This window comes from Mobula birostris, chromosome 29 (assembly GCF_030028105.1).
Source record: "Mobula birostris isolate sMobBir1 chromosome 29, sMobBir1.hap1, whole genome shotgun sequence".
Lineage (NCBI taxonomy): Eukaryota > Metazoa > Chordata > Chondrichthyes > Myliobatiformes > Myliobatidae > Mobula > Mobula birostris.
In genome coordinates, this window is record NC_092398.1 from 36491430 (window position 1) to 36518101 (window position 26672).

The 26672-nt window shown below is 51.1% G+C and overlaps 1 protein-coding gene across 1 annotated transcript; it reads right to left on the bottom strand.

Moving 5' to 3' along the window:
• Positions 1-5866: 5866 nt before the first annotated feature.
• On the bottom strand, positions 5867-24922 carry sphk2 (sphingosine kinase 2). Its single transcript, XM_072246312.1, has 5 exons — positions 24161-24922; positions 23724-23873; positions 10820-10914; positions 9881-9996; positions 5867-7942 (listed from the first exon to the last, which is right to left on the bottom strand). The coding sequence occupies exons 1-5, from the start codon at positions 24705-24707 to the stop codon at positions 6622-6624; spliced, it is 2229 nt and encodes a 742-aa protein (XP_072102413.1). The 5' UTR covers positions 24708-24922; the 3' UTR covers positions 5867-6621.
• Between the last annotated feature and the right edge of the window lie 1750 nt (positions 24923-26672).

The following is a 26672-nucleotide window of genomic DNA, read 5'->3' on the forward strand; positions in this document are numbered from 1 at the left end:
TGCTGGTATTTAATTGAATTCATTCTTCTCTCTACCAGTAAATGTTCCCCGTGCCACTGACCGCAACACAAGCCCAAAGCATGATCGATCCACCCCCGTGCTTAACAGATGGAGAGGGGTTCTTCATGAAATTCTGCACCCTTTTTTCTCCAAACATACCTTTGCTCATTGCAGCCAAAAAGTTTTATTTTAACTTCATCAGTCCACAGGACTTGTTTCCGAAATGCATCAGGCTTGTTTAGATGTTCCTTTGAACCTTTTGAATGGAACTTTTTGTGTGTCACACCTGTGCAGGAGGGTTTCTGAAAGAGGAAAAGCCATTGCATTCCCTCGACCGCCGAGGTCCAGACCTAGTGCTATGAATTGTCACAAACTGGTGTCTGGGTGCAGTGGATAACCTTGACTACTTCTCGTCATGACCTTCCCTTTGCACAAAGCGTTGCAGAACGCCTCCCTAGCTCATCCGCCCCGGGTGACTTTGCACGTTAGGACAAGCATGTTCCTATCTCATTGGGGTAGGAGGCCACTGGCTACCCTCTCTGGGCGGTCACTGCCTCCTGTGTACCTGAATGTCATCAGATTCTGCCTGGTTGACAGAAGAACTGAACAGTTATCAGTGTCCCCGCATCCCAATTCACCATGGAAAGAACTCACTGCTGTCTGGTGAACCGCCCCCACCGTGTCTCTGAAAGATTGGATGGCATTTGGAAATGAGGAGAGCAGGCTGAGCACTCTGACTTGACAGTAGAAAGCAGAAGGGTTGGGCTGGAAGGTATTTATCAGACTGGAGGCCTGTGCTGTGACAAATGGTTTTCCTCAGGGCTCAGTTCTGGGACCATTGCTGTTCGTCATCCATATCGATGTGGCTCAGAACATATGCAACAGGGTCAGTGAGTGTGCAGACAACTTACTGGAAAAAGCTGGTACTAAACAAACCAAAGAACATTATGACACTGTACAGGCCCTTTGGCCCATCTCGTCCGTGCTGAATCATTAGCCTGCCTACTCCCAACGACCTGCATCTGCACCACATCCCTGCCAAATTTATCCAAATTTCTCAAAGACGCATCCACCACCTGTGCTGGCACTCTCACCACCCTGAGCAAAGTTCCCCTTAAACATTTCACATTTCACCCTTAACCCATGGCCTCTAGTTGTATTGCTCCAGTTTACCACATTATCATCCAGCACTGATCCCTGCGGCACTCCAGTAGTCACAGGTCCTCAGTCAGAGAGGCAGTGGTCTACTACCATTCTCTGGCTTCTCCCATGAAGCCAATGTCTAATCTAATTTACTACTTCATCCTGAACGCCAAGCAACTGAACCTTCTTGACCTAACTCCCATGCGGGACCTTGTCAAATGCCTTTCCTTCATCAACTTTCCCAGTAACTTGAAAATCTTTAAGATTGGTTAACCATGCCTACCACACACAAAGTCATGTAGGCTCAACTTAATCTGGCCCTGACTGCCCAAATATTTAATATATCTGATCCCTTGGAATACCTTCCGATGATTTAGCCACTACTGATGTCAACCTCATCAGCTATAATTTCAAGGCTTATTGTTAGAGGATGGTTTAAATACCTGTTAGGGCCCCTGCAGTTTCTGCTCTTGTCTCCTGTAGGGCCTGAGGGAACACCTTGTCCAGCCCCGGGGTTTTATCCACCCTGATTTGCCTCAAGACAGCGAACACCTCCTCACCTGTAATCTGCGTTGGGTCCATGATCTCACCACTGCTTTGCCTCAGTTCTATAGACTCTGTCCATCTCTTGAGTAAATGCAGATGCAAAAAGAAATCCATTTAAGATCTCGCCCATCTCTTTTGGTTCCATGCTGATCTGCAAGAGGTCCAATTTTGTCCCTCACTATCCAAATTTCTCAAAGATACATCCACCACCTGTGCTGGCAGCTCGTTGCACTGTCACCACCCTCAGCGCTTGGGCTGAGAAGCTGTTTGGATTCTCCTTCACCATGTCTGCTACAGCAACCTCGTGCCTTTTCGCCCTCCAGAGATTTCTTCTGAGCTGTTCTCTTGCATTTCTTACAAGTACAGGTACATACATGTCACCAAATACAACCCAGAGATTCATTTTCTTTCAGGCATACATAACCATAATCGAAACAATGAAAGGCTACACTCGTGTTCCTTTGCATTTCTTGTACTCAAGTTTATTCCTTGCTGTCTACACCTGCCATGCACTTCCTTCATATCGAGGGCCTCAATCTCTGTCAAAAACTAAGTTTCACTAAATCTGATTCAGATAGAAACATAGAAAACCTACAGCACAATACAAGCCCTTCAGCCCACAAAGCCGTGCCGAACATGTCCTTACCTTAGAAATTACCTAGGGTTACCCATAGCCCTCTATTTTTTGAAGCTCCGTGTACCTATCCAGGAGTCTCTTAAAAGACTATTGTATCCACCTCCACTACTATCACCGGCAGCCCATTCCACACACTCACCACTCTGCGTAAAAAACTTACCTCTGAAATCTCCTCTGTACCTACTTCCAAGCACCTTAAAACTATGCCCTCTTGTGCCAGCCATTTCAGCCCTGGGAAAAAGCCCTCTCTCACGATCAGTACCTCAGTACTTCTGAAAGCTTCCCACTTGCCAAGCTCATTTTTGCCAAAAAAAACAACCTGTCCCAATCCACACCTGTCAGATCTGTTCTGATACCATCAACATTGGCCTTTCTCCAATTTAGAACCTCAGTGCAGGGACCATAAGATATCGGAGTGGAATGAGGCCATTTGGCCCATCGAGTCTGCTCTACCATTTCATCAACGCTGATCTATTTCCCTCTCTGCCCCAATCTCCTGCTTTCTCCCTAGGACCCTTCAAACCCTGACCAACCAAGAATCTATCAGCCTCTGTCTCAAATATACAGAAAGACTTGGCCTCCATAGCCCCATGTGGCAACGAATTCCACAGATTCACCCTCTGGCTAAATAAATTCCTCCTCTGTTTTAAATGGACACCCTTCTGAGGCTGTGCCCTCTGGTCCTAGACTCTCCCATCATGGGAAACATCCTCCCCACACCCACTCGATCAAGGCCCTTCAACTCATTCAGTTTTAATGAGATTCTCTCCCCCCCCCCCCCACCACATTATTCTGAATTCCAGTGAGTACAGGGCCAGAACCATCAAATGCTCATTATATGATAAGCTTTTCAATCCTGGAATCATTTTCGTGAACCTCCTTTGAACTCTCTTCAATATCAGCACATCCCTTCCTGGAAATATGGGGCCCAAAACTGCTTTCAAGTGAGGTCTCATAAAGTCTCCCTTTTATATTCTAGACCTCTTGAAATGAATGCTAACATTGTCTTCCTCACCACTGACTCAACCTGCAAATTAACCTTCAGGGAATCTCGAGTCCCTTTGCATGTCAGAATTTAGACTTTTCTTTCCATTTAGAAAATAGTTTACCACTTTTGTTTCTTCGTCCAAAATGCATAACTGTACACTTCCCAACACTGTATTCCATCTGACTCTACTTTGCTCATTCTCCTAATCCATCTGTGTCTTTCTACAGTACAGCTTCCCTGCTTTCTCAACACTACCTGCCCCTCCACCTATCTTTGTGTCATCTTGTCTGACAAATCTGTTGGCCTATTTTATCACATACCTCTAACTTGTACCCCGAGAACCACATCCTTAACAATCGACTCCAACGTCTTCCCAACCATTGACGTCAGACTGGCCTATAATTTCCTTTCTTCTGTCTCCTCCCTTGTTGAAGATTGGAGTGACATTTACAATTTTCCAGTCCTCTGGAATCTAATGATTATTGAAAGATCATTACTAATGCTTCCACAGTCTATTAAGCCACCTCTTTCAGAGCTCTGATGTGTATTCCATTTGGTCCAGATTGTGTATCTTTGTGTATCCAGCTTCAGAACTTTCAGTTTCCCAAGCCCCTTCTCCCTAGTAATGGCAACTTCACCCACCTGAGACCCTCTGCCCCAACCCCCCGACACTCTCAACCTCCAGCATACTGCTAGTGTCTTCCAGTGAAGACATTCAGTTTGCCGCCATTTCCTTGTAACCATTACTATTCCGGGGCGACTCGTGTAGCAGTAGATCTCCTCCTCCTCCTTGTTTAATGGCGGTTGGCAAACCAGCTTTAAGGTGCATTACCGCCACCTGCTAGGCTTCCGTCTTCAACCAAATATGTCCTGGAGTACTCTGCTTTAAACAATCTAGTTCAGCCTGCAGATCTCTATTTACATCACTCTGTAATTGCAATTCATTTTGCAAGTGCTGTATACGCTCAGTAGGTAGCAGTGCCCCAGACTGTTTTTCTTCCCTAAATACAAAATAATCTGCAGATGCTGGGGTCAAAGCAACACTCACAACACGCTGGAGGAACTCAGCAGGTCAGGCAGCATCCGTGGAAACGATCAGTCAACGTTTCGGGCCGGAACCCTTCATCAGGACTGTAGAGGGAAGGGGCAGAGGCCCTATAAAGAAGGTGGGGGAGGGTGGGAAGGAGAAGGCTGGTAGGTGCCGGGTGAAAAACCAGTAAGGGGAAAGATAAAGGGGTGGGGGGGGAAGCAGGGAGGTGAAGAAGGAATAGGGGAAAACACAATGGGTAGTAGAAGGAGGCGGAACCATGAGGGAGGTGATAGGCAGCTGGGGGAGAAAACTACCGGAAATTGGAGAATTCTATGTTCATACCAAGGGGCTGGAGACTACCTAGACAGTATATGAGGTGCTGCTCCTCCAACCTGAGTTTCCCTAAGTGGGCTCAACCGTGAGCTTCCCTAAAAAGCCATCTTGTAGGCATTCTACAAATCCCCTGTCTTGGAATCAAGCACCAGTCTTATTTTCCCAATATACCTACATATTGAATCCCCCATGACTACTGCAATATTGCTCTTTTGACGTGTTTTCTATCTCCCACTAATTTCACATCCTGGCTACTGTTCGGAAGCCCGTATACAACTCCCATCAGGGTCTTTTTGCTCTTGCATCGAACTCTGCCCACAAGCAAAGATGCATACATCAGGAATCAGAATCTTTTGATTACAGCTTGACGTTTGACACCATCATCCCTTCAAAACTAATCAGTAAACTCCAAGACCTGGTGCAATGGGATCACTTGTAGAACCCAATCAGTTCAGTTCAAAAGCATCTCCTCCACAATCTCCATCAGCACAGGAGCACCACGGGGATGTGTACTTAGCCCCTGGTCTACTCGCTTTACACCTGTGACTGTGTGGTTAGGTACAGCCCCAACACCAGATACAAGTTTGCTGACGACACCACTGTTGTGGGCCGTATCAAAGGGGGAGATGAATCAGCATACAGGAAGGAGCTTGAAAACTTGTCTGAGTGGTGTCACAACAACAACCTCTAACTCAATGTCAATAAGACGAAGGGAGCGATTGTAGGGAAACCAGAGGCCCACGAGCCAGTACTCAGAGGATCAGAGGTGGAGAGGGTCAGTCATATCAAATTCCTTGTTGTCACTATTTTAGAGGACCCGCCCTACACCCATCATTTAAGTATTATTGAGGAAAAAAGCACGACTGCCTCTACTTCCACAAAAGTCTGCAGATTCAGCACGTTACCAAAAGCCCTGCCCTGCTATCAAGTGCTGGCTGACTGCATTACAGCCTGGTGTGGGGACACCAATGCCTGTGGGTGGAAAATCTTACAAAAGATCCTGCCCAGTACATCTTAGGTAAAACCCATCCAACCATTGTGCATGAAACATTGGCACAGAAAAGCAGTGCCTAAAGATCCTCACCCCCTGGGGCCATTCTCTTTTCTCACAAGGCGGAAGACCCCCCCCCCCCCAACCCGGCCTGAGACATATGAGTGAGGAGTGACAAACTAGACACCACCCACAGAGTCCAGTTCCATACAGATTTATTGAAATTACAGCCTTCCCTCAGAGAAACAACAGCCAAACAAGATCACCCCTCCCCCGTCCCCTCAGTCCCTCAGTTCCCCCACCCGGTTGCGGGGGGGGGGGGGGGGGGGGAGAGAGGTGGTGTGAAAGATTTTATATATCGAGAGAGAGAAGGTGTGACGTTCATCTCAAATGGCAAATGAAAATTCCAGTTCCATCCCTCGGGTGAAAGTGAAACTCGACACAACTCAAGGAGCAGCTAAAATCAATATCCTCATCCCATGGATCAGTGAACACAAAAATCAATCAGCCCCAACATCAATAACTCCCAAACATCATACATCGAAATGCTTCTCTCACAGTTAAGCACCACTGTTAAAATTAATTCCAGTTAATAAATTATACAAAAGTTCAGGCGAAGAGGGAGGACGGAGGAGTGGGAAGTGTCTCCCGGCCCATCCCCACACGGATCGCCCATGAGGATATGTCTTCGCCGAAGCGCGGGGAAGATGGTGGGAGGGGGTTCAGTGTTAGTCACAAGTCAGACCCTCCAGCATCGAGGTGGAGGGAGTTAGTAGTGTTACCACAGGGCAGGGGAATCGGTGTGCATCATGCACATGCACCCCCAGCCGTGCAAACTGTGGGTTAACGTACCGTAGAATTCCTGTCTCCCCCAGGGTGAGGGGAGAGCAGCCGGGGAGGGAGAGAGAAGATGGCCAGGAACAAGGAGACAGTGAGAGTGAGACGGACAGGAGTCAGGGCTTGCCAGAGGGGCGGTGGGGAGGAGGACAAGGTGGAGGGACTCCAGCAATAACCCGGGCCAGGCCAGGGTGAAGCTGAGCCTGAACAGGGCCCCCTTCCACCCTCTCACCATCCACAGCCAGAGCGCCTGGCCGGGACCCCAGGGGCTCCAGGCGGAAGGCCGAGACAGGCAGACAGGTGAGGTGGGGGCAGCCGAGGGAAAGGTGGGTGCCAGTGCCCATGGCGAGGAAGAGGCGGAGGAGCGAAGCGCGGGAGAGGCCAGCCCGAACGTAGAGGAGGTGGAGGGCGCGGTCTGCAAAGCGGGCGAACGGCGCAGCCACCAGCTCTGACCCCAGGTGGCTTTGATATACCGCCAGCACCAGGACAAAGTCCCCCTCCAATGTCCGCCAGCCCCCGGGAACCGGGCAGTCGAGTGGTGCCAGCAGGTGGTCGGCTGGCAGGTCCCGATGGGGGGTCCCTCCTGAGGGAGTTCCCTTGCGAGGGCTGCCCGCCTCCGTTCCCTCACGAGGCCTCGGTACTGTGGCTCCCTCATCGGGGGAGCCATCTCCCCCAGGGCCTCGGTGGGCAGAGTTAACCCCTTCAGAACCAACAGGCCCAGAGTTAACCCTTTCGGAACCGATTGGACTGGCATCCTTACTGACACAATTAACCCCTTCAGAGCTGACTGGACTGGAATTAACCCCTTCCAAATTGACCAGACTGAAGCTCTTGTTAATGGAATTAATCTCTGCAGAGCCATCCAGACTCTTGCCCCTGGGAATGGAATTAACCCCTTCAGAGCTGACCTGATTGGAATTAAACCCCTCCTCCTCCTCCCTTCCCTGTTCCTCCTCCTCTTCCTGGAACGAGACTCCCTCAAAGGAGAAGCCCTCAGCAGAGGGGTAGGGGGAAGGGGGGAGCCAGCCCCCCGCCTCGGACAGGGTGCGGCAGAGAGCAGGGTGGGACGTGGGGTTCCCTCCGTCGGTGGTGGCGCTGCGGCAGAGGGGCCGGCGGCCCCGGTGAGGGGGCGGTGTGGAAGTGGTGGAAGGGGGCGTGCCCGGAGGCGCGGGCAGGTAGGAGAGGCGCGCCCGGTAGCGGCGCAGGGATGCCAGGCGGACCAGGGTGCCCAGGGTGAAACGGGCTGGCCCCAGCCGCCGGTAGCGCTCGCTCTCGAGGTCGACGTCCGCCACAAAGCCCCAGGCAACACTGAGGAAGGAGAAGAGGCGGCGGCCAGAGGAGGTGGTGACCGAGACCAGGTCCATGGGCGTGGGACAGCCACGGCACAGCAGGAGAATGCAGTTCTGCAGCAGCTCTTCGCCTGTTGCCATCCGGTTCCTGTCAGAGAGAATCGCAGTCAGAATCAGGCGGAACATCACCGGCAGAAACTGTGAAATCTGCAGTTCTGCGGCAGCACAGCACCATACACAAAAACAGAAAATCACAAAACACTAAATTAACCAGTACAAAGACAGGGAAAAAAGTATGAGGTCTTGTGAGTTCATCGTCCATTCAGAAATCGGAGGGCAGAGGGGTAGAAGCTGAGTGTGGGTCTTCAGACTCCTGTATCTCCCCCCCCACCGATGGTTGCAATGAGAGGGTCTGCGCAGCCCCGGCTGATGGGGACCGACGCTGCTTTTGACAAAGACATCCTGGATACTGGGGAGGCTGGTGCCTGATGGAGCTGGCTGAGTTTACAACTTTCTGCAGCTCTTCCGACCCTGTGCAGCGGCCCCTCCGTCCCAAACGGTGATGCAGCCGGTCAGAATGCAGAAATTGGCACGAGTCTTTGTTAACATAGCGAATCTCCTCAAATTCCTCTGGAATTGCATCAATATGTTCAAAGTTCACAGTTCAAAGTAAAATTTATTATCAGAGTACATACATGTCACATGTCAACAGAGTCTTTTTCTGCGGGTATACTGAGCAAATCTGTAAACAGGATCTGTCAGCAAACAGTGCAAAGACAGATATAAATAAATAGCAATAAATAATGAACAAGCTAACAGAATCCTTAAAGGAGTGTAGTAATCCCTGTTTGTTCAGGAGCCTGATGGTTGAGGGGTGGTAACTGGTGGTGCGAGTCCTGAGGCTCCTGTACCGTCTACCTGATGGCAGCAGTGAGAAGAGAGCCTGGCCTGGGCGGTGGGGATCTCTGACGATGGATGCTGCTTTCCTACGGCAATGTTCCCTGTAGATGTGCTCAATGGTTGGGAGGGCTTTACCCGTGTTGTACTGGGCTGAATCCACTACCTTTTGTAGAATTTTCCACTCAAAGGCAGGAGAATGGGGTTGAAAGGGATAATAAATCAGCCATGATGGAATGGCCTCGTTCTGCTTTACATTTGCTGTTTTTGATGGACTCAGCTCATTGATCACAGCTTGTACCTCCTATCTCATGGTTCCTTTAGAATTCTACCTTGTGGCTTTTTGTTCCCACACCAGGCTGTCAGCACACACCGATACACATTTGCCAAGGTTTATTATGACATGTCAGACCTCCGCAGACTTCTAAGTAGAGCTTTCTCTGCAGTTACATTTAAATCTTTTCAACATCCTGGGTCCAGGCTAGATCTTCACTGACGATGATACTCAGTGAGGGCAATGGCTTCAACCATGAAGCAGGGTCTTGAGGAGTAACGTCCGCCCACCCCCCCAGTTCCCCGCACGCAGCGTTCCCCCACCCAGTTCCCCACGCGCAGCGTTCGTCCCCCCCACCCCCCAGTTCCCCATGCGCAGCGTCCTTCTCCGGAGTACCCCGTACAGTCCAAGAGCTGATTAAACAGCTCTATGGTCTCCCTCTACCACCACCCCAGCAGCACATTCCCGATGTCCACTACTGTCTGGAAAATAACTTGCTCCTCACATCTCCTATGAACTTGCCCCTCTCACTTTAAACACAAGCCCTCTGGTATTAGACATCTCCATCCTGGGGGAACAGATACCGTCTGTCTACTCCAGCTGTGCCCCTCAATCTTACAAATCTCTGCCAGCTCTCTCCTCAGCATCCATCACTCCAGAGAAAATAACCCAAGTTTGTCCACCCTCTCCTCATAGCTCACGCCCTCTAACCCAGGCAGCAGCCTGGTGAACCTCTTCTGCCCCTCTCCAAAGCCCCCACTCCTGTGGGAGACCACAAAACTCCGAGAGTGGACAGACCAGAGTTTTATGTGGCTGCACCATGGCTTCCTGACTCTTGTACCCAACACCCGACCGGTGAAGGGAAGCGTGTCCGATGCCATCTTTACCGCCCTGTCCAGCTCTGAGGGCACCTACCCAGCGTGGTGGTTGATAGATGCAGCCAAAGCATTCCCTGATCCAGCTGGGATGACTCCGAGGGGCATTTTGATCGCCTGATCCCAGTCTGGCCGAGCCATTAATCCATTGATCACCTGAAGGAAGAAAAAATTATAGAATTGTAAGGTGCAGAGCAAGCTTCTCTCTGTGTCTGACCCCGGGAGTGTGTGATGGGATGGTTTGGAGGGAGTTTCACTCTGTGTCTGACCCCGGGAGTGTGTGATGGGACAGTGTGAGGGAGCTTCACTCTGTGTCTGACCCCGGGAGTGTGTGATGGGACGGTGTGGAGGGAGCTTCACTCTGTGTCTGACCCCAGGAGTGTGTGATGGGATAGTGTGGAGGGAGCTTCACTCTGTGTCTGACCCCGGGAGTGTGTGATGGGACGGTGTGGAGGGAGCTTCACTCTGTGTCTGACCCCGGGAGTGTGTGATGGGACGGTGTGGAGGGAGATTCACTCTGTGTCTGACCCCGGGAGTGCGTGATGGGACGGTGTGGAGGGAGCTTCACTCTGTGTCTGACCCCGGGAGTGCGTGATGGGACGGTGTGCGGGGAGTTTCACTCTGTGTCTGACCCCGGGAGTGCGTGATGGGACGGTGTGGAGGGAGTTTCACTCTGTGTCTGACCCCGGGAGTGTGTGTGATGGGACGGCGTGGAGGGAGATTCACTCTGTGTCTGACCCTGGGAGTGTGTGATGGGACGGTGTGGAGGGAGATTCACTCTGTGTCTGACCCTGGGAGTGTGTGATGGGACGCTGTGGAGAGAGATTCACTCTGTGTCTGACCCCGGGAGTGTGTGATGGGACGGTGAGGATGGAGTTTCACTCTCTGTCTGACCCTGGGAGTGTGATGGGACGGTGTGGAGGGAGACTAACTTCATGTTTGACCCCGGGAGGGTATGCCATGATGGTTATGAGCTCACCTCATGAAGCAGTCCATCTCCGGACACGATGACAACTCCATCCCATTCCGTCAGACTGATCTCCTGCACCAGTTCCTTGGCGTGGTTCTGATACTCTGGAGTGAGAGTTAAACAGTGTGAGGAGCTGGCCTACCCCACCACGGCCCTCCAGTGTGAGGAGCTGGCCTTGCCCTGCCCTGCACATTGTTCCACAGTGCTCAGTTTGCCCTTGAACGGAACAGTATTCACACACACCCACCCCCGACTCCCAAATCTTCACACCTCCCAACCTGTCTTCACCCTAAACCCTGTCCTCCAACTCTTCAGCCTGACGGTGCAGGTTGGAACATGGAAGGCTCCAGCACGTTCAGACCCTTCGGCCCTTCCGAGATCAATCTCACCCTTGCCCAATAGTCTTTTGAATGTCCCTAATGCATCTGCTTTTGCCACCTCCCATGGCAGGGTGTTCCACGCACATCTACTACTCTCTGACATCCTCCCCGTGCCTTCCTCCATTTACCTTACAACCAGAGCCCCTCATCCTCGCCACCTCTGCTCTGCCAGAAAATCTCTGGCTGTCCACTCCATCTATGCCTCCTATCATCTTGCACAGAGTAAATTCATTATCAACCTTCATCCCTGTCATGATCTCCAACCATGAAATTCAATTTCTCGTGGACATGTTCAATAAATTTGTAACAGAATTCATTAAAGACCACATCAACTTGGGCAGTCAACCAGTGTGCAAAAGACAACTGTGCCAAGATAAAAGAAAAATAATAATAATTATTATAAATAAATCATCAATAAAGGAGATGAAGAGTCCTTGAAAGTAAATTCCCCTTGCACGGTAGTGTAGTGGTTAACACAACGCTTTACAGTACCAGTGACCCGGGTTCGATTCCCGCCGCTGTCTGTCAGGAGTTTGTACGTTCTCCCTGTGACTGCGTGGGTTTCCTCCGGGTGCTCTAGTTTCCTCCCACAGTCTAGTTGGTGGGTTCATTGGTCATTGTAAACTGTCCCGTGATAAGGCTGGGATTAAGATGGGCTTTGCTAGGCAGTGCAGTTCGAAGGGCTGAATCTTAAAGAAATTTAAAAACTGTTCCCAAAGTTGGATACATGTTGTACACCTCTCAGACCATCACGCTTCCTGAACACCTTCTCAGTCGTAATTTTCACTGCACAAACTTCACTTCCCTGACACTCTTCAATGTCCAGTATACTGCAGACGTCTTCCACTGTGAAGACTGATGCAAAATACGTATTCAGTTCCTCTGCCATCTCAGCATCTCTCATTACAATATCTCCAGCGTTATTTTGTATTGGACTTGTATCTACCCACAACTCTTTTACCAGCTCTACCAACACCCCTCATCCTCAACTCCAGAGAGAAAAGCCCCAGCTCGCTCAACCGTTCCTCATAAGACACGCTCTCTAATCCAGGCAGCATCCTCGTGAATCTCCTCTGCACCCTCCCTAAACCGTCCACATCCTTCCCATAATGATGCGACCAGAACTGAACTCGGTATTCCAAGTGCGGTCTAACCGGAGTTTTATAGAGCTACAACACTACCTCACAACTCTTGAACTCAATCCTCTGACTAATGAAGGCCAACACCCCATACACCTTGTCGACCTCCCTCCCTGTAATGGGTGACCTTCCCCACGTAACCAATGGGCTCGAAACACCCTGACCTCCCACCCTCGTCAGGAGCTTCTGCATTCCTGCAGCACACAGACGTGAGCATCTGGCCGAAAAGAGATAAGGGAGATGTGCAAGGTCCTGCACCCAGATGCCTGCTGAGAGATAAGCCCCAAGGCCACTCCACCCTGTGGCACACACACACCTACTCTCAGCCCGACACATAGCACCATACAGGCCCTTCGGCCCACAAGGCTGTGACAACCCTTCCAGCTCAGGATGGTTTATCTGAAACGTCATTTCCAGTACACAGAGTAAAGAAGAATGAAAAGATTGCTACTGCGGCTCTGCTGCACCACAGAAACAAACAATAATAAAAAAGACACAATAAATGGCAGTGCACAGGTTAGCTTATACACACAGATTGATTGTTTGACCCTAAGGGGAGACCAGGCACTGGAGTGTCTGTACATAAGGTGACCGACAGGAAATGATAAAGTAGTGGTGGTTGGGGGTGTTGAGGGGTGGGTTACTGAGTGGAGGTGTTGATCAGCCTCACTACTTGGGGAATGGAACTGTTTTTGAGTCTGGAGGTCCTGGTGTGGATGCAACGTAGCCTCCTCCCTGATGGGAGTGGGACAAGCAATCCATGAGCAGGGTGGGTGGGATCCTTCCTGACATTACTTAGCCCACTGACTCTCATAACTACCTCGACTCTACCTCTTCCCACCCCGCCACATGCAAAAATGCCATTCCCTATTCCCAGTTCCTCCATCTCCGCCGCATCTGCTCCGGGGATGAGGCTTTCCGTTCCAGGACATCTCAAATGTCCTCTTTCTTTAAGGATCGTGGTTTCCCTTCTACCGTCAGCAATGTTGCCCTCACCCGCATCTCCTCCATTTCCTGCACTTCGGCTCTCACCCCATCCTCCCGCAACCACAACAGGGACAGAGTTCCCCTTGTCCTCACTTATCACCCCACCAGCTTCCGGATCCAGTACATTATCCTCCACAACTTCTGCCACCTTCAACAGGACCCCACCACTAAGCACATCTTTCCCTCTCCACCTTCCGCAGGGATCAGTCCCTCCGCGACTCCGTTATCCACACATCCCTCCTCACGGATTTCCCACCTGGCACTTATCCCTGTAAGCGTAAGTGCTACACCTGTCCCTACACCTCATCTCTTGCAACCATTCAGGGCCCAAACAGTCCTTGCAGGTGAGACAACACTTCACTTGTGAGTTTGTTGGGGCCAGCTATTGCATTCGGTGCTCCTGGTGCGGCCTCCTCTACATCGGTGAAACTCGACACAGATTGGGGGACCGCTTTGTCGAGCACCTCCACTCCATCCGCCAAAACAGACAGGATCTCCCAGTAGCCACCCACTTCAACTCTGCTTCCCACTCCCATTCGGATATGTCCATACATGGCCTCCTCTACTGCCATGATGAGGCTAAACTCGGGTTGGAGGAGCAACACCTCATATACCGTCTAGGTAGTCTCCAGCCCCTTGGTACGAACATAGAATTCTCCAACTTCCGGTAATTCCCTCCCCTATCCCTATGTCTCTTTGCCCCCTCCCCCAGTTGCCTATCACCTCCCTCAAGGTTCCGCCTCCTTCTACTACCCTTCGTTTTCCAGCCTATCACCTCCCTGATTCCCCTCCCCCACCCCTTCGTCTCTCAAATTACTGGTTTTTCAACTGAACCTACCAGCTTTCTACTTCCCACCCTCCCCCACCTTCTTTATAGGGGTGGGAACCCTTCCCTCTACTGTCCTGACGAAGGGTTCTGTCGACTCATCGTTTCCACGGATGCTGCCCGACCTGCTGAGTTCCTCCAGTGTGTTGTGAGTGTTACTGGCCCTTTGACGGTGGGTCAGCTGGGCAGATTTGTGGAGCGGCTCTGTCCGCCACAGTTCAGTTTGCACACTGAGCACTGATGCAGCTGGTCAGGAAGCTCTCCGCTTGGCATCTGCGGAGTGAGGATTGACGTGCAAAGTCCAGCTCTCTTCAGCCTCCTCAGAAAGGCGAGGCATAATCTACTCCGAGGTGATTCCAACTCCTCCCTCCACAGTCCCTGTTGTACCTGCCTCCAGCACCACGCCACCCCTGGCTCGCACCACTGTGTAAGAACACCTCCATCAACACCCCCCTTTTTTTCCTCCAATCACTTTAAAATGGTGCCATTTCCAACCTGGGAAGAACCCTCTGACTGAACAGTCTATCTAAATCTGTCATCCTGTACAGCGCTCATCCCCCTTCGCTCCAAAGAGAAAAGCTCGCTGAACTGTTCCTCATCAGACATGCTCTCTAATCCAGGCAGCATCCTGGTGAACCTCCTCTCAGCTGACGGCTCCCAGCAACATGAAGCTGATCATCTTTCCACTGCTGGCCTTGGCTGACAGCCTTCAAAGTTGAAAATGTATTTGTTATCCAAGTACGCAGTGTACATTATACAACTCCTTACAGGCGGAGAACCCTTCCAAACCAAAGACCAAACACCCAAGGTGCAGAGACAGACACAAAAATAAACCCTGCAACAACAGGGAGACACTGAGTGAACTTGGCCTTTTCTCCTTGGAGCGACGGAGGGTGAGAGGTGACCTGATAGAGGTGTATAAAATAGTGAGAGGCATTGATCTTGTGGATAGTCAGAGGCCCTTTCCCAGGGCTAAAATGGCTCACACGATGGGGCCACAGATTTAAGGTGCTTGGAAATAGGTACCGAGGGGAAGTGAGGGATAAGTTTTTCCACAGAGAGAGTGGTGGGTGTGTGGAATGCACTGTCAGCGATGGTGGTAGGGGCAGATACAATAGGGTCCTAGATAGGTACATGGAGCTTAGAAAAATAGGACTAGGCGGTAGGGAAATTCTCAGCAGTTTCTAGAGCAGGTTATGGTCGGCACAACATTGTGGGCCGAATGGCCTGTAGTGTGCTGTAGATTTCCATGTTTCAAATAAAAGCAGGCAAATAGCTTCAGAACCGAAGCCTTGAAGACACAAAGCCAGATATCACTGCAGCCAGAACAGGCCGCAGTCTCGGCTCAGTGCAGGGCCCAGTGACCACGGTTTCACCTACAGACAGAGTGAGGACAGAACAAGCTCCACTGCTCAGCAACCCACTCATTTAACCCCAGCCTAATCACAGACAATTTACACTGACCAATTAACCTGACACGCTCGGCTTTGGCCAGTCATGGGAAGGTAGTGAAAGATCCTTGCACCGTCAGCAAGTTTTCATTGACACTGGAGCAGGGTACAATAAATTCAAAGCTCAAAGTAAACCTTATTATCAGAGTATTTACAACCCTGAGAATCATTTTCTTAGTCAGCAAATCTATAGAATAATAACTATAACAGGATCAGTGAAAGGTCAACCAGAGAGCAGAAGACACATATACACATGCAAATATAAATAATTAGCAATAAATAGTGAGAATATGAGATAATGAGACCTTAAAGTGTGATCATTGGTTGTGGGAACATCTCAATGGATGGGTGAGTGAGTCTAGCCATCCCGTTTTGTTCAGGAGCCTGATGGTCGAGGGGTAGTAACTGTTCCCGAACCTGGTGGTGGGAGTCGAGGCCCCAATACCTTCTACTTGATGGCAGCAGCATGCCTGGGTGGTGGGGATCTCTGACGATGGACACTGCTTTCCCATGACAGTCTCATGCAGGTGTGCTCAATAGTTGGGAGGGTTTTGCCCGTGAATCTACTCGCTTTTTTATGGGATTTTCCACTCAAATACCATGATGCAGCCAGTCAGTATATGTTCCACGACACATCTGTAAAAGTTTCAGACATCACGCCAAATCTCGGCAACCTCCTGAGGAAGTATGGTTCGAGCCATGCTTTCTTCACAATTCCAGTAATGTGCTGGGTCCAGGACAGGTCCTCGGAGATAGTGACACCCAGGAATTTAAAGTTACTGACCCCCTCCACCTCTGATGATTACTGGCTCAGGGACCTCTGGTTTCCCTCTCCTGGAGTCTACAATCAGTTCCTTGGTCTTGCTGGCTTTGAGTGAGAAGTTGTAGTTATGATACCACTCAGACAAGTTTTCAATCCCCCTTTGATACAGCCCACAGTGGTGTCGTCAGCAAACTTGGGCAGACAGAGGCTGTCATCAGTTTGGGAGGGGGACTGAGGGCCAGCAAATGGACTTCAACTTAGATACGTGGGAGGTGATGCATTTTGGACAGTGAATGGCAGGGCACTGACGAGCGTTGTGGAACAGAGGGACTGGGAGTACAAGCTCACAGCTCACTGAAAGCGACCGCTCCATTTGACGTTTGGCACGTTGGTCTTCGTCAGTTAGGGCATCGAGTTCATCGACTGTTATTTTGCAGTTGACCAGGGTGTTGGTGAGACCGATTTGGAGTATCATGTAGTTTTAGAAACTGATTGTAGACCTCAGGAGAGGGAAACCAGAGGCCATGAGCCAGTATTCATTACAGGAGCAGGGGTGGAGAGGTCAGTAACCTTAGGTTCCTGGGTGTCACCATCTCAGGGATTTGTCCTGGACCCAGCATATAAATATTACTGTGAAGGAAGCACAACAGCACCTCCAATTCCTCAGGAGTCTGTGGGGGCTCAGCATGTCAGTGAAAACCTTGGCAGACTATCGAAGTGTGGTGGAGAGTGTGTGTTACGGCCTGGTATGGGAACACCAAAGCCTTTGAGCGGAAAATACGACAAAAGGTAGTGGATTCAGCCCAGTACATCAGCGGTAAAACCCTCCCACATCCCATTTGTGCAGATCTATATGAAACGCTGCTGCAGGAAGGCATTGTCCATCATCAGAGACCCTCACCACGCAGACCAGGATCTTTGCTTGTTGCCGAGGGAGAGGCTGCTCACACTGGATCTACATCCCCTGGTGTAGGAGGGCGATGGGTGATCTTTATGATCATCATGGAAACGGTTGTTGTCACCCAAATTTCCACCTCCTTCCTGGACTCTGAATCATTACCGTGACCCACCAAGGTGGAGGAAAGATGAGTCTGAGCTGAATCTCGCCGCACCTTTTATTCAAGTTTGTAAAATCACAAGACATATGGAATTGGTTTATTATTGGCACATGTACTGAGATACAGCGGAAATCTTGTCTTGCATTCAGATCATTGCATCAAGGTAGAACAAGGGTAAACAATAACAGAGTGCAGAATAAAGTGTTACAGTTACAGAGAAAGGGCAGTGCAGACAGACAATAAGCTGCAAGGGTCACGACGAGGTAGATTGTGAGGTCAAGAGTCCATCTTATTGTACTGGGGGACCGTTCAATAGTCTGATAACAGCGGGGTAGAAGCTGTCCTCGTACTGGGGGACCGTTCAATAGTCTGATAACAGCGGGGTAGAAGCTGTCCTCGAGCCTGGTGGGACGTGCTCTCAGGCTTTTGTATCTTCTGCCCGACGGGGGCGGGGGGTGGGGAGAGAGAATGTCCGGTGTAGGTGGGGTATTTGATCACACTGGCTGTATTACTGAGACAGTGGGAAGTGTAGACAGAGTCCATGGAGGGGAGGCTGGTTTCCGTGATGTGCTGAGCTGTGTCCACAACTCTCTGCAGTTTCCTGCGGTCCCGGGCGGAGCAGTTGCCGTACCGAGCCGTGATGCATCCGGATCAGATGCTTTCTGTGGTGCATCGGTGAAAATTGGTGAGGGTTGACGGGGACATGCTGAGGAGAGTAGAGGTGATGGTGGGCTTTCCTGGGCGGGAAGTCAATGTGATTGGAACTGGACGGACCGTTGGAGATGTCCACACTGAGCAACCTGAAGGTCTGACACCCCTGTTGATTTCAGTATTGGTGGTGTAGACAGGAGTGTGTGTACTGCTCCCCTTGCTGAAGTCATGTCCTCTGATTTTGTTGACATTAGGGGAAAGTTTGCTGTTACGACACCAGGTCACCACGCTCTCCATCTCCTTTCTGTACTCTGACCAAATCAATCATTTGGCTGGTGAAATGAGACCATAAGATATCGGATCAGAAGTAGGCCATTCGGCCCATCGAGTCTGCTCTGCCATTCAATCATGGCTGATCCAATTCTTCCAGTCATCCCCACTCCCCTGCTTTCACCCAATACCTTTTGATGCCCTGGCTCATCAAGAACCCACCTACCTCTGTTTTAAATGCACTCAATGACTTGGCCTCCACAACCGCTCAGGGCAACAAATTCCATAGATTTACCACCCTCTGACTAAAGTAATTTCTCTGCATCTCTGTTCTAAATGGACGTCTTTCAATCCTGAAGTCTTCGAATCCCCTACCATGGGAAATAACTTTGCCATAACTAATCTGTTCAGGCCTTTTAACATTCAGAATGTATCTATGAGATCCCCCCTCATTCTCCTGAACTCCAGGAAAAACAGCCCAAGAGCAGCCAGACATTCCTCATATGGTAACTCTTTAATTCCTGGAATCATTCTCGTGAATCTTCTCTGAACCCTCTCCAATGTCAGTATATCCTTTCTAAAATAAGGAGCCCAAAACTTCACACAATACTCCAAGTGTGGTCTCACGAGTGCCTTATAGAGCCTCAACATCACATCCCTGCTCTTATATTCTATACCTCAAGAAATGAATGCCAACATTGCATTCGCCTTCTTCACAACCGACTCAATCTGGAGGTTACCCTTTAGGGCATCCTGCACAAGGACCTGCTGTAAAGTTTACAGACAAGAAGACAGGTGGAGAGGCAGGTAGTTTTGAGGAAGTGCAGAGACTACAGGCAGACTTAGACCCATTAGGAGATCAGGCAAAGAAATGGCAGATTGAATGCAGTGTTGGGAAGTTAATGGTCATAGACTTTAGCAGAAGAAATGAAAGGGTTGACCATTTTCTAAAAGGTGAGAAAATACAAAAACAGACACAAGGAACTTGGGAGTCCTTGTGTACAATTCCCTAAAGATTAATTTGCAGGTTGAGTCGGTGGTGAGGAAGGCAAATGCAATGTTAGCATTATTTGAAGAGGACAAGAACATAAAAGCAAGAATTAAATGGTGAGGCCTCACTTGGAGTATTGTGAGCAGTTTTGGGCCCCTTATCTTAGAAAGGATGTGCTGAAACTGGAAAATGTTCAAAGGAAGTTCATGAAAATGATTCCAGGATTCAACAGCTTGTCATATGAAGAGCGTTTGATGGCTCCGGGTCTGTATTTGCTGGAATTCAGAAGAATGGGAGGGGTGGGGTGGGGATCTCATTGAAACATGTTGAATGGTGAAAGTGTTCAGATGCTGGAAATCTGAGCAACACACAAAAAATGCTGGAGGAACTCAGCAAGCCAGGCAGCATCTGTGCACAAAAGGTACAGTCAACATTTCGGGCTGAAACCCTTTGGCAGGACTGGAGGAAAAAAAATTAAGAGTAGATTTGAAATGTGGGGAAAGGAGAGGGAGAAACACCAGATGATAGGTGAAATCAGGAAGGGGAAGGATGAAGTGAAGAGCTGAGAAGTTGGTTGGTGAAGGAGATACAGGGCTGGAGAAGGGGGGGTCTGATAGGAGAGGACAGAAGGCCATGGAAGAAAGGGGGGGGGGGAAGAGAGCACCAGAGGGAGGCGATGGGCAGGCAAGGAGATAAGGTGAGAGGGAAAGGGGGTGGGGAATGGGGGTCATTACTGGAAGTTTGAGAAATCAATGTTCATGCGATCAGGTTGAAGGCGAAGCAGACAGAATACAAGGTGCTGCTCCTCCAATCTAAATGTATCAGTAGAGGAGGCCATGGATCGACACAGGAATAGGAAAGGGAAGTGGAACTAAAATGGGTGGCCACTGGGAGATCTCACTCTATCTGGCGGACGGAGTGTAGGTGCTCGGCGAAGCCCTCTCCCAATCGATGTTGGAGCTCACCGAAATACAGGAGGCAACACCGGGAGCACCGAACACAGTACAGACTCACAGGTGAGACGTCACCTCACCAGGAAGGACGGTTCAGGGCCCTGAATGGTAGTCAGGGAGCTGGTGTAGCACTTGTTCTGCTTGTAAGGGTAAGTGCAGGAGGGACGAATGGACAGGAGAGTCGCAGACAGAACGATCCTGTGGAAAGCAGAAAGTTGGTGGGGGGTGAGGGAAGAGAAAGATGTGTTTGGTGGTGGGACGATAGGTGAGGACAAGCGGAACCCAAGCCCTGCAAGGGTGGTGGGAGGATGGGGTGAGAGCAGACATGCATGAAAAGGAAGAGATGAAATTGAGGGCAGTGTTGATGGTGGAGGAAGGGAAGCCCCTTTCTTTGAAAGAGGAGGACAGCTGAATGAAAAGCCACATCCTGAGAGCAGATGCGGCGGAGACGGAGGAATTGAGAGAAGGGGATGGTGTTTTACAAGTAACAGGGTGGGAGGAGGTAGCTGTGAGAGTCTGTGGGTTGATAATAGACATCAGTAGATAAGCTGTCTCCAGAGACTGAGACAGAGAGATTGAGGAACGGGAGGGAGATGTTGGAAATGGACCAGGTAAATTTGAGGGCAGGGCGGATGTTGGAGGCAAAGTGGATGAAGTTGACGAGTCCGGCATGGGTGTAGGAAGCAGCGCCAATGCAGTCGTCGATGTAGCGTAGGAAAAGTGCGGGACGGTCACCAGTGTAGGCTGAGAACATAGACTGTTCCACGTAGCTGACAAACAGGCAGGCAGAGCTGGGACCCACGTGAGTGTCCATGGCTACTCCCTTTGTTTGAAGCCAAAGGACAAATTATTAAGAACGAGGAGAAGTTCCACTAGGCAGAAAACTGGTTGGGTCTGGTGTCCGGAAAGAAAAAGAGGGCTTTGAGGCCTTCTTGGTGGGAGATGGAGGTGTAGAGGGACTGGACATCCATAGTGAAAATAAGTTGGGGGCTAGAGAACCTGAAGTCGTTGAAAAGATCCCGAGCACGGATGTTGAGAGAGGCTTCGATGGAGTGGATGCTTCCAATGGTGGGGGAGTCAGAGTAGAGAACAAGCTCAGGATCAAGGGGCAACCCTGAGGAGGAAGTTCTTTAGCCAGAGTGGCAAATCCGTGGAATTCATTGCCATGTGCCTGTGGGGGCCAAGTTATTGGGTAAATTTGAAGCAGAGGTTGATAGATTCTTGATTAGTCAGGATACAGGGAGAAGGCGGGAGATGGGCACTTGGGGCGGGGGGGGAGAAGTGGATCAGCCATGGTGAAACAGAACAGACTCGATGGGCCGAATGACCTAATTCTGCTCCGATACCTTATGATTACTGAGATACGGCCTACCACAGCTGTGTCATCTGCAAGCCTGTAGAGTTTGAGCCAGATCTGGCCAGTCATGAGTCTACAGTGGGGAGAGTAGGAGCTGAGGACACAGCCTGGCAGGGAGTCAGTGTGGCGCTGTTTCTGCCCGTCTGTACCGATGTCGAGGATCCAGCAGCAGACAGACACAAAGGTCAGGACTCTGGTGATGAATTGCAGTATTGAAGATGGAGCATAGCCAGTGAACAATCGTCTGACAGTGACAAACGCGAGAGGCTGGAGGAACTCAGCAGGCCATGCCTACGTTACAGGCAAAGACCCTTCATTGTCTGGGGTGGGTGTACTCACTTCCCAACCTGATCTTTCCCCCAGAGCTGGGGGGAGGTTTAAGAGAGATCGGAGGTAAAACGTCTTCACCCAGAGGGTGGTCTGGGGAAGTGGTTGAGGGAGGTACATTAATGACATTTGAAAGGCACATGGACAGATTGAGGGACAGGAAAAGTTTATAACAGGTAATTCCAACTTGGGGGTCCACAGACCTCCTGCTTCATTGTCTAGGTCCATGGCATTAAAAACAGGCCCGGAACCCCTGGTTGAGAGGGATATGGGGCAAAAACGGGCAGATGGAACCTCCGTGGTCAGCAGTGACCAGACGGGACCTCCGTGGTCAGCAGTGACCAGACGGGCTGGAGGACTGCCTCCCAGACTCTATTACTCCAGGAATGTCAACCATGGAACAGGAACAGGCCCTCCGGCCCAACTGTTCCTACCTGCCCAGGTTCGGCCTCTGTCCGGGTGCCTTTTAAATGTTATTACTGTCCCTGCCTCAACCACTTCCCCTGGCAGCGTGTTCCGTAGATAGACCCCCTCTGAGTGAGAACGATGCCCCTTCAGATCCCTATTAAACCTCTCACCTCACAAACCTCTACAGATGCCCTGCTGAGAGTATGCTGACTGGTTGCATCACGGTCCGGCACGGCAGTTCAAATGCACAGGGACACAGGCTGCAGAGTGGGAGTATCGACAGGAGGCGCTGCCTCAGAAAGACAACATCCAGCAGCCAGGACGAGCCGTGTCGTCTCCCAGCTCCCGTCGGGCAGGAGGTCCCACGTCACCGGGTTCAGGGACAGTGGGTTCCTTCAACCAGTCTGTCATTGGACCAAACCGGCCCGACCCTAATCACTACCTCATGTAGGAACACCAGCCCAGTTTGCTCTGGACTGGACACTTTTTTGCTCTGACCGTGCCCTCTTGTAGGAACTGGATATGTTTAATTATGTTCAATGCCCTGAATGAAAAATCCTACAAAAGTAATGGATTCAGCCCAGTCAAGCCCTCCTGACCACTGAGCACATCTACACGGAGCGTTATCACAGGAAAGCAGCATCCATCGTCAGGGATCCCCACAACCCAGACCACGCTCTCTTCTCACTGCTGCCATCAGGAAGGAGGTACAGGAGCCTCAGGACTCGCACCACCAGGTTCAGGAACAGTTATTACCCCTCAACCTTCAGGCCCTCGAATCAAGATGGGGGTAACTTCACTCACCTCAACTCCAAACTATTCCCACAACCTATGGACTTTTCATCTCATGTCCTCAATATTATTGACGATTTATTTATTATTATTTGGTTAGTTATTTTCAGTTTCTTTACATTTACTGTGAAAGTCCATAAGAAAGTGAAGCCCAGGGCAGTCACTATATGCTGACATACGTGTACCATATACCCTGATCTCGAATTGAATTGACTGAGGTCTGAACCTATTCAAACCTTACTGATCTTTCTTCCAGACCTGGCAACACCCTTGTAAATTTTCTCTGCACTCTTTCAATCTTATTTACACCTTTCCTGTAGGTAGGTGACCAAACACTGCACACAATACTCCAAATTAGACCTCTCCAATGTCTCATACAACTTCAACATAACATCCCATCTCCTGTACTCAGTACTTTGATTATGCCAAAAAGTTCTTCTTGCAACCAATGATACCACTCTCAAGAATTACAGATCAGTGCGTGAATAGTGAACCGACTGCTCATAGCCGTCAACTTGTCATTTGCCCCCGAATACCAGAGCAGCACCCAGGGGCTGTACCTGTGCGGATGAGGTTGTAGCTGACGTCTGCCTCGGAGATCATGGGCAGAATGTACTGGTGACAGTACTGCATGCCGAGGGACTGCCCACTGCGAGGGTTCACCAGGAGGAGGAGGCGCCGAGGGCGAGGCAGGAGGCTCAGGGTGATCTCTGTGGTGGGGAAATGAGGTGAGAGGTCAGGAATAGCAGAGGTAACCTCCTCCATCCTACAAACCCAGACATCTGCACTCTCCCCTCACCACCACTTCTATCTCCCATCCCCCATAGCATCACCCACATATCTCCCTCCTCCACCCATCCCGTCGCCTCCTCCCTCTCCTCCTCACACCTCCAGCCGTAGTCCCCCTACCCCTTCCCGCCCCTCCAGCCGGTCCTGTCCCCCTCCCTACCGCTCCAGCGGTCCCACCCCTCCAGCGATCCCCCTCGACCCTCCTCACCCTCCTCGGCCGGCACGTCGATCCCCAGCAACAGGCACCTGATGGCAGCTACCCAGCGTTCGGCCCGGGCCCGATTCTCCGCTGCCCCGGCGCCGCCGTCCACCCGGAACGTCTTCACCACCCGGCGGCAACCCCGGCCGGCGCCCACCAGCCCTCTCCGGGGCAGGTAGCAGGAGAGGGTGAAGTGGGCCGCCTCACTGTCCCCGTCCCTCCGGCGGCAGCCCAGGACGTGGCGGAGCGGCAGCACCAGCCGCCGCTCCTGCTCGGCCCGGGGACCGAGCCGCTGGACATGGAGCGCCTCCCGGGTCAGGGTCAGGACGTACCGGGCCTCCGAGCTGCTGCTAGCTCCGCTGCCCACTTCCCCATGGAGCAGGGCCCGGGTCGGGGACTGGGAGTATCGGGCCTCGCCCCAGATCCGGCTCCCGGTACCAGACTCCCCGTGGGGCAGAGGCCAGGTCAGGGAGCCCGTGTACCGGTTGTCAACGCCGCCGCCCCGGGCGTTTGTCCCGGTCTCCCGGTGGATGAGATCCCGGGGTCCTGTCTCCATGGGCCGAGCAGCCACGGTAGCGAGGCAAAGGGTCGCTGGTTTGGGTCTTGGGGAGAAATCGAGTGCTGGGAGGGGGATTAAGGGGCAGCTGCCCCCCTCAAGGGCCCATCCCAAGGTGAACAGCCGGCTTGCAGGCTCTCGATCTCAGTCCCGGTCCCCGACCCCATCCCCGTCTCCGATCCCCCGTCACTCTGACCCCAAACTCGGCAAAGGCGGAAGTGCGGCGCCGGCGGCTCGGCCCCGCCCCGCCCTTAACTATTTCCGACGGACCAATTGCATTGGTCCGGCCCTTCGTCCCGCCTTCTCTTTTTGATGGACTGCCGCCATTGACCAGTCAATGACTGCTGTATGGTTCGAGCTCGCTGTCCATTTTCTGACTGGCAGCCAAGTTACGCAATCAGCGCTCAGCGCTTCCACTCCTGCCAGTGAACGCCCGTCCACCCTTCCCTCAGCTCTTCCCCTCCAGTCCTTGCGGCTTCGACCAATCAGCGCCCTCTCACTCTCCCAAAGTCCCGCCCCTGGCCAATCACAGTCCTGGAAAAGGGAGGAGCCGGTACGGGATTGAACACTTCCACCTGCTTTATACTGAGTTAATTTCCTTCTGTTTGCTCCTCCATTCCCACAGCGCCCCGGCTGCTGGCCCCACTACAGTGAGCAGCACCACTGGATGTAAACCTTACACTGAACATGGATATGGCCGAACGGGAAAAAGCCACGCACAGGTGGGCGGGGACACACGTGGCGCCGCCATCTTTCATTCGGGCAGCTCTGAGCTCTTTGGGGCCGCCATCTTTGTCAAGGGCAACAGGCTGCCATACTTAAAGGGTCAGGCACCACGTTTGTAACTAAAATGCATTTAGTTTAAATACACAGAAATTATTTTAAAATCTTCCAGCATCAATTCTGTACATTTATTAATTTCAGTTACACAAGGGACAGTATCTGTAAAACAGTAAAAGTCTTCAATGAACCTACCTCAACCTCTTCCTCTGGCAGCTGGTTCTAACTCCGGCCAGACGCTGGGTGAAAAAGTTGCCCCTATCTCCATAACCTCTCTCCATCGGTCACTGAGGCCCAGTAATATCCTCATAAATCTCCTCTGCACCCTTTCCGGCTCAATGGCTTCTTTCCTACAGCGGGGCAACCAGAACTGAACACAATACTCCAAGTGCGGCCTCACCAACACCTTGTACAACTGTAACAATGATGGGTTCGGAGAAGGACATAAAGATACGGAAGGCGCTGGCGAACACATGACGAACGTCGAGCTCTATAACAACCTACCGATGCTCACCACTAAAATCGAGGCGAGAAGACTGCAACTAGTGGGGCACGGTCTACACCACCCCGAGCTACCTGCCAGCCCAGTCATCATATGGGAGCCCAAGCACGGGAGGATGAACCCTGGGCGCCCTCCCAAGACTATGGTCAACATGCTCCTAGAAGACAGCAACGCGGCTAATATAGATGAACTGAACACACTGATGAGGGAGAGGGAGAAGTGGAGAGTCCGTCATCGTGCCCGACGCCGGCCCCCTAGGCCTGAGTCGACGTAGTAGCAGTGGTACCTGAAGCTGTCCAGTCAGTTCCGCTGCATTGCACAATACACAATCCAGAACAGCTGATTCCCAACTGGGCTCAACCTTCAGCTTCCCGAAAAAGCCATCTGATACCGAAATGGGCATTGAACCCACGAACACTACCTCATCATTTCTTTATTTTTCCACTGATTTAGTTTCGTAATTTAATATGTATTGCACAGATTTACTTACAGCAATTAATGTTTTTTCTGACGTTATGTGTTGCATTGCCTTGCTGGATCAAAGAGTAAATTCTATGACATATGCTGGCAGTATTAAACCTGATTCTCTCTCTATTCCTGTTGCTGGATGCAGGCAGGGGATGGTGCAGTCCTGGGTCCTGGGTAAAAATTAGTGAGACTCCGTCACGGTGGGTGTGGGGAGA

Excerpts from the sequence above, each read along its gene's own strand:
- sphk2 (XM_072246312.1), bottom strand. The coding sequence starts at position 24,707 with ATGGAGACAGGACCCCGGGATCTCATCCACCGGGAGACCGGGACAAAC. Across the intron at positions 9,997-10,819 it reads GAGATGGACTGCTTCATGAG|GTGATCAATGGATTAATGGC; the intron begins GTGAGCTCATAA and ends TTCTTCCTTCAG. Across the intron at positions 7,943-9,880 it reads TCTATCAACCACCACGCTGG|GAACCGGATGGCAACAGGCG; the intron begins GTAGGTGCCCTC and ends TCTCTCTGACAG.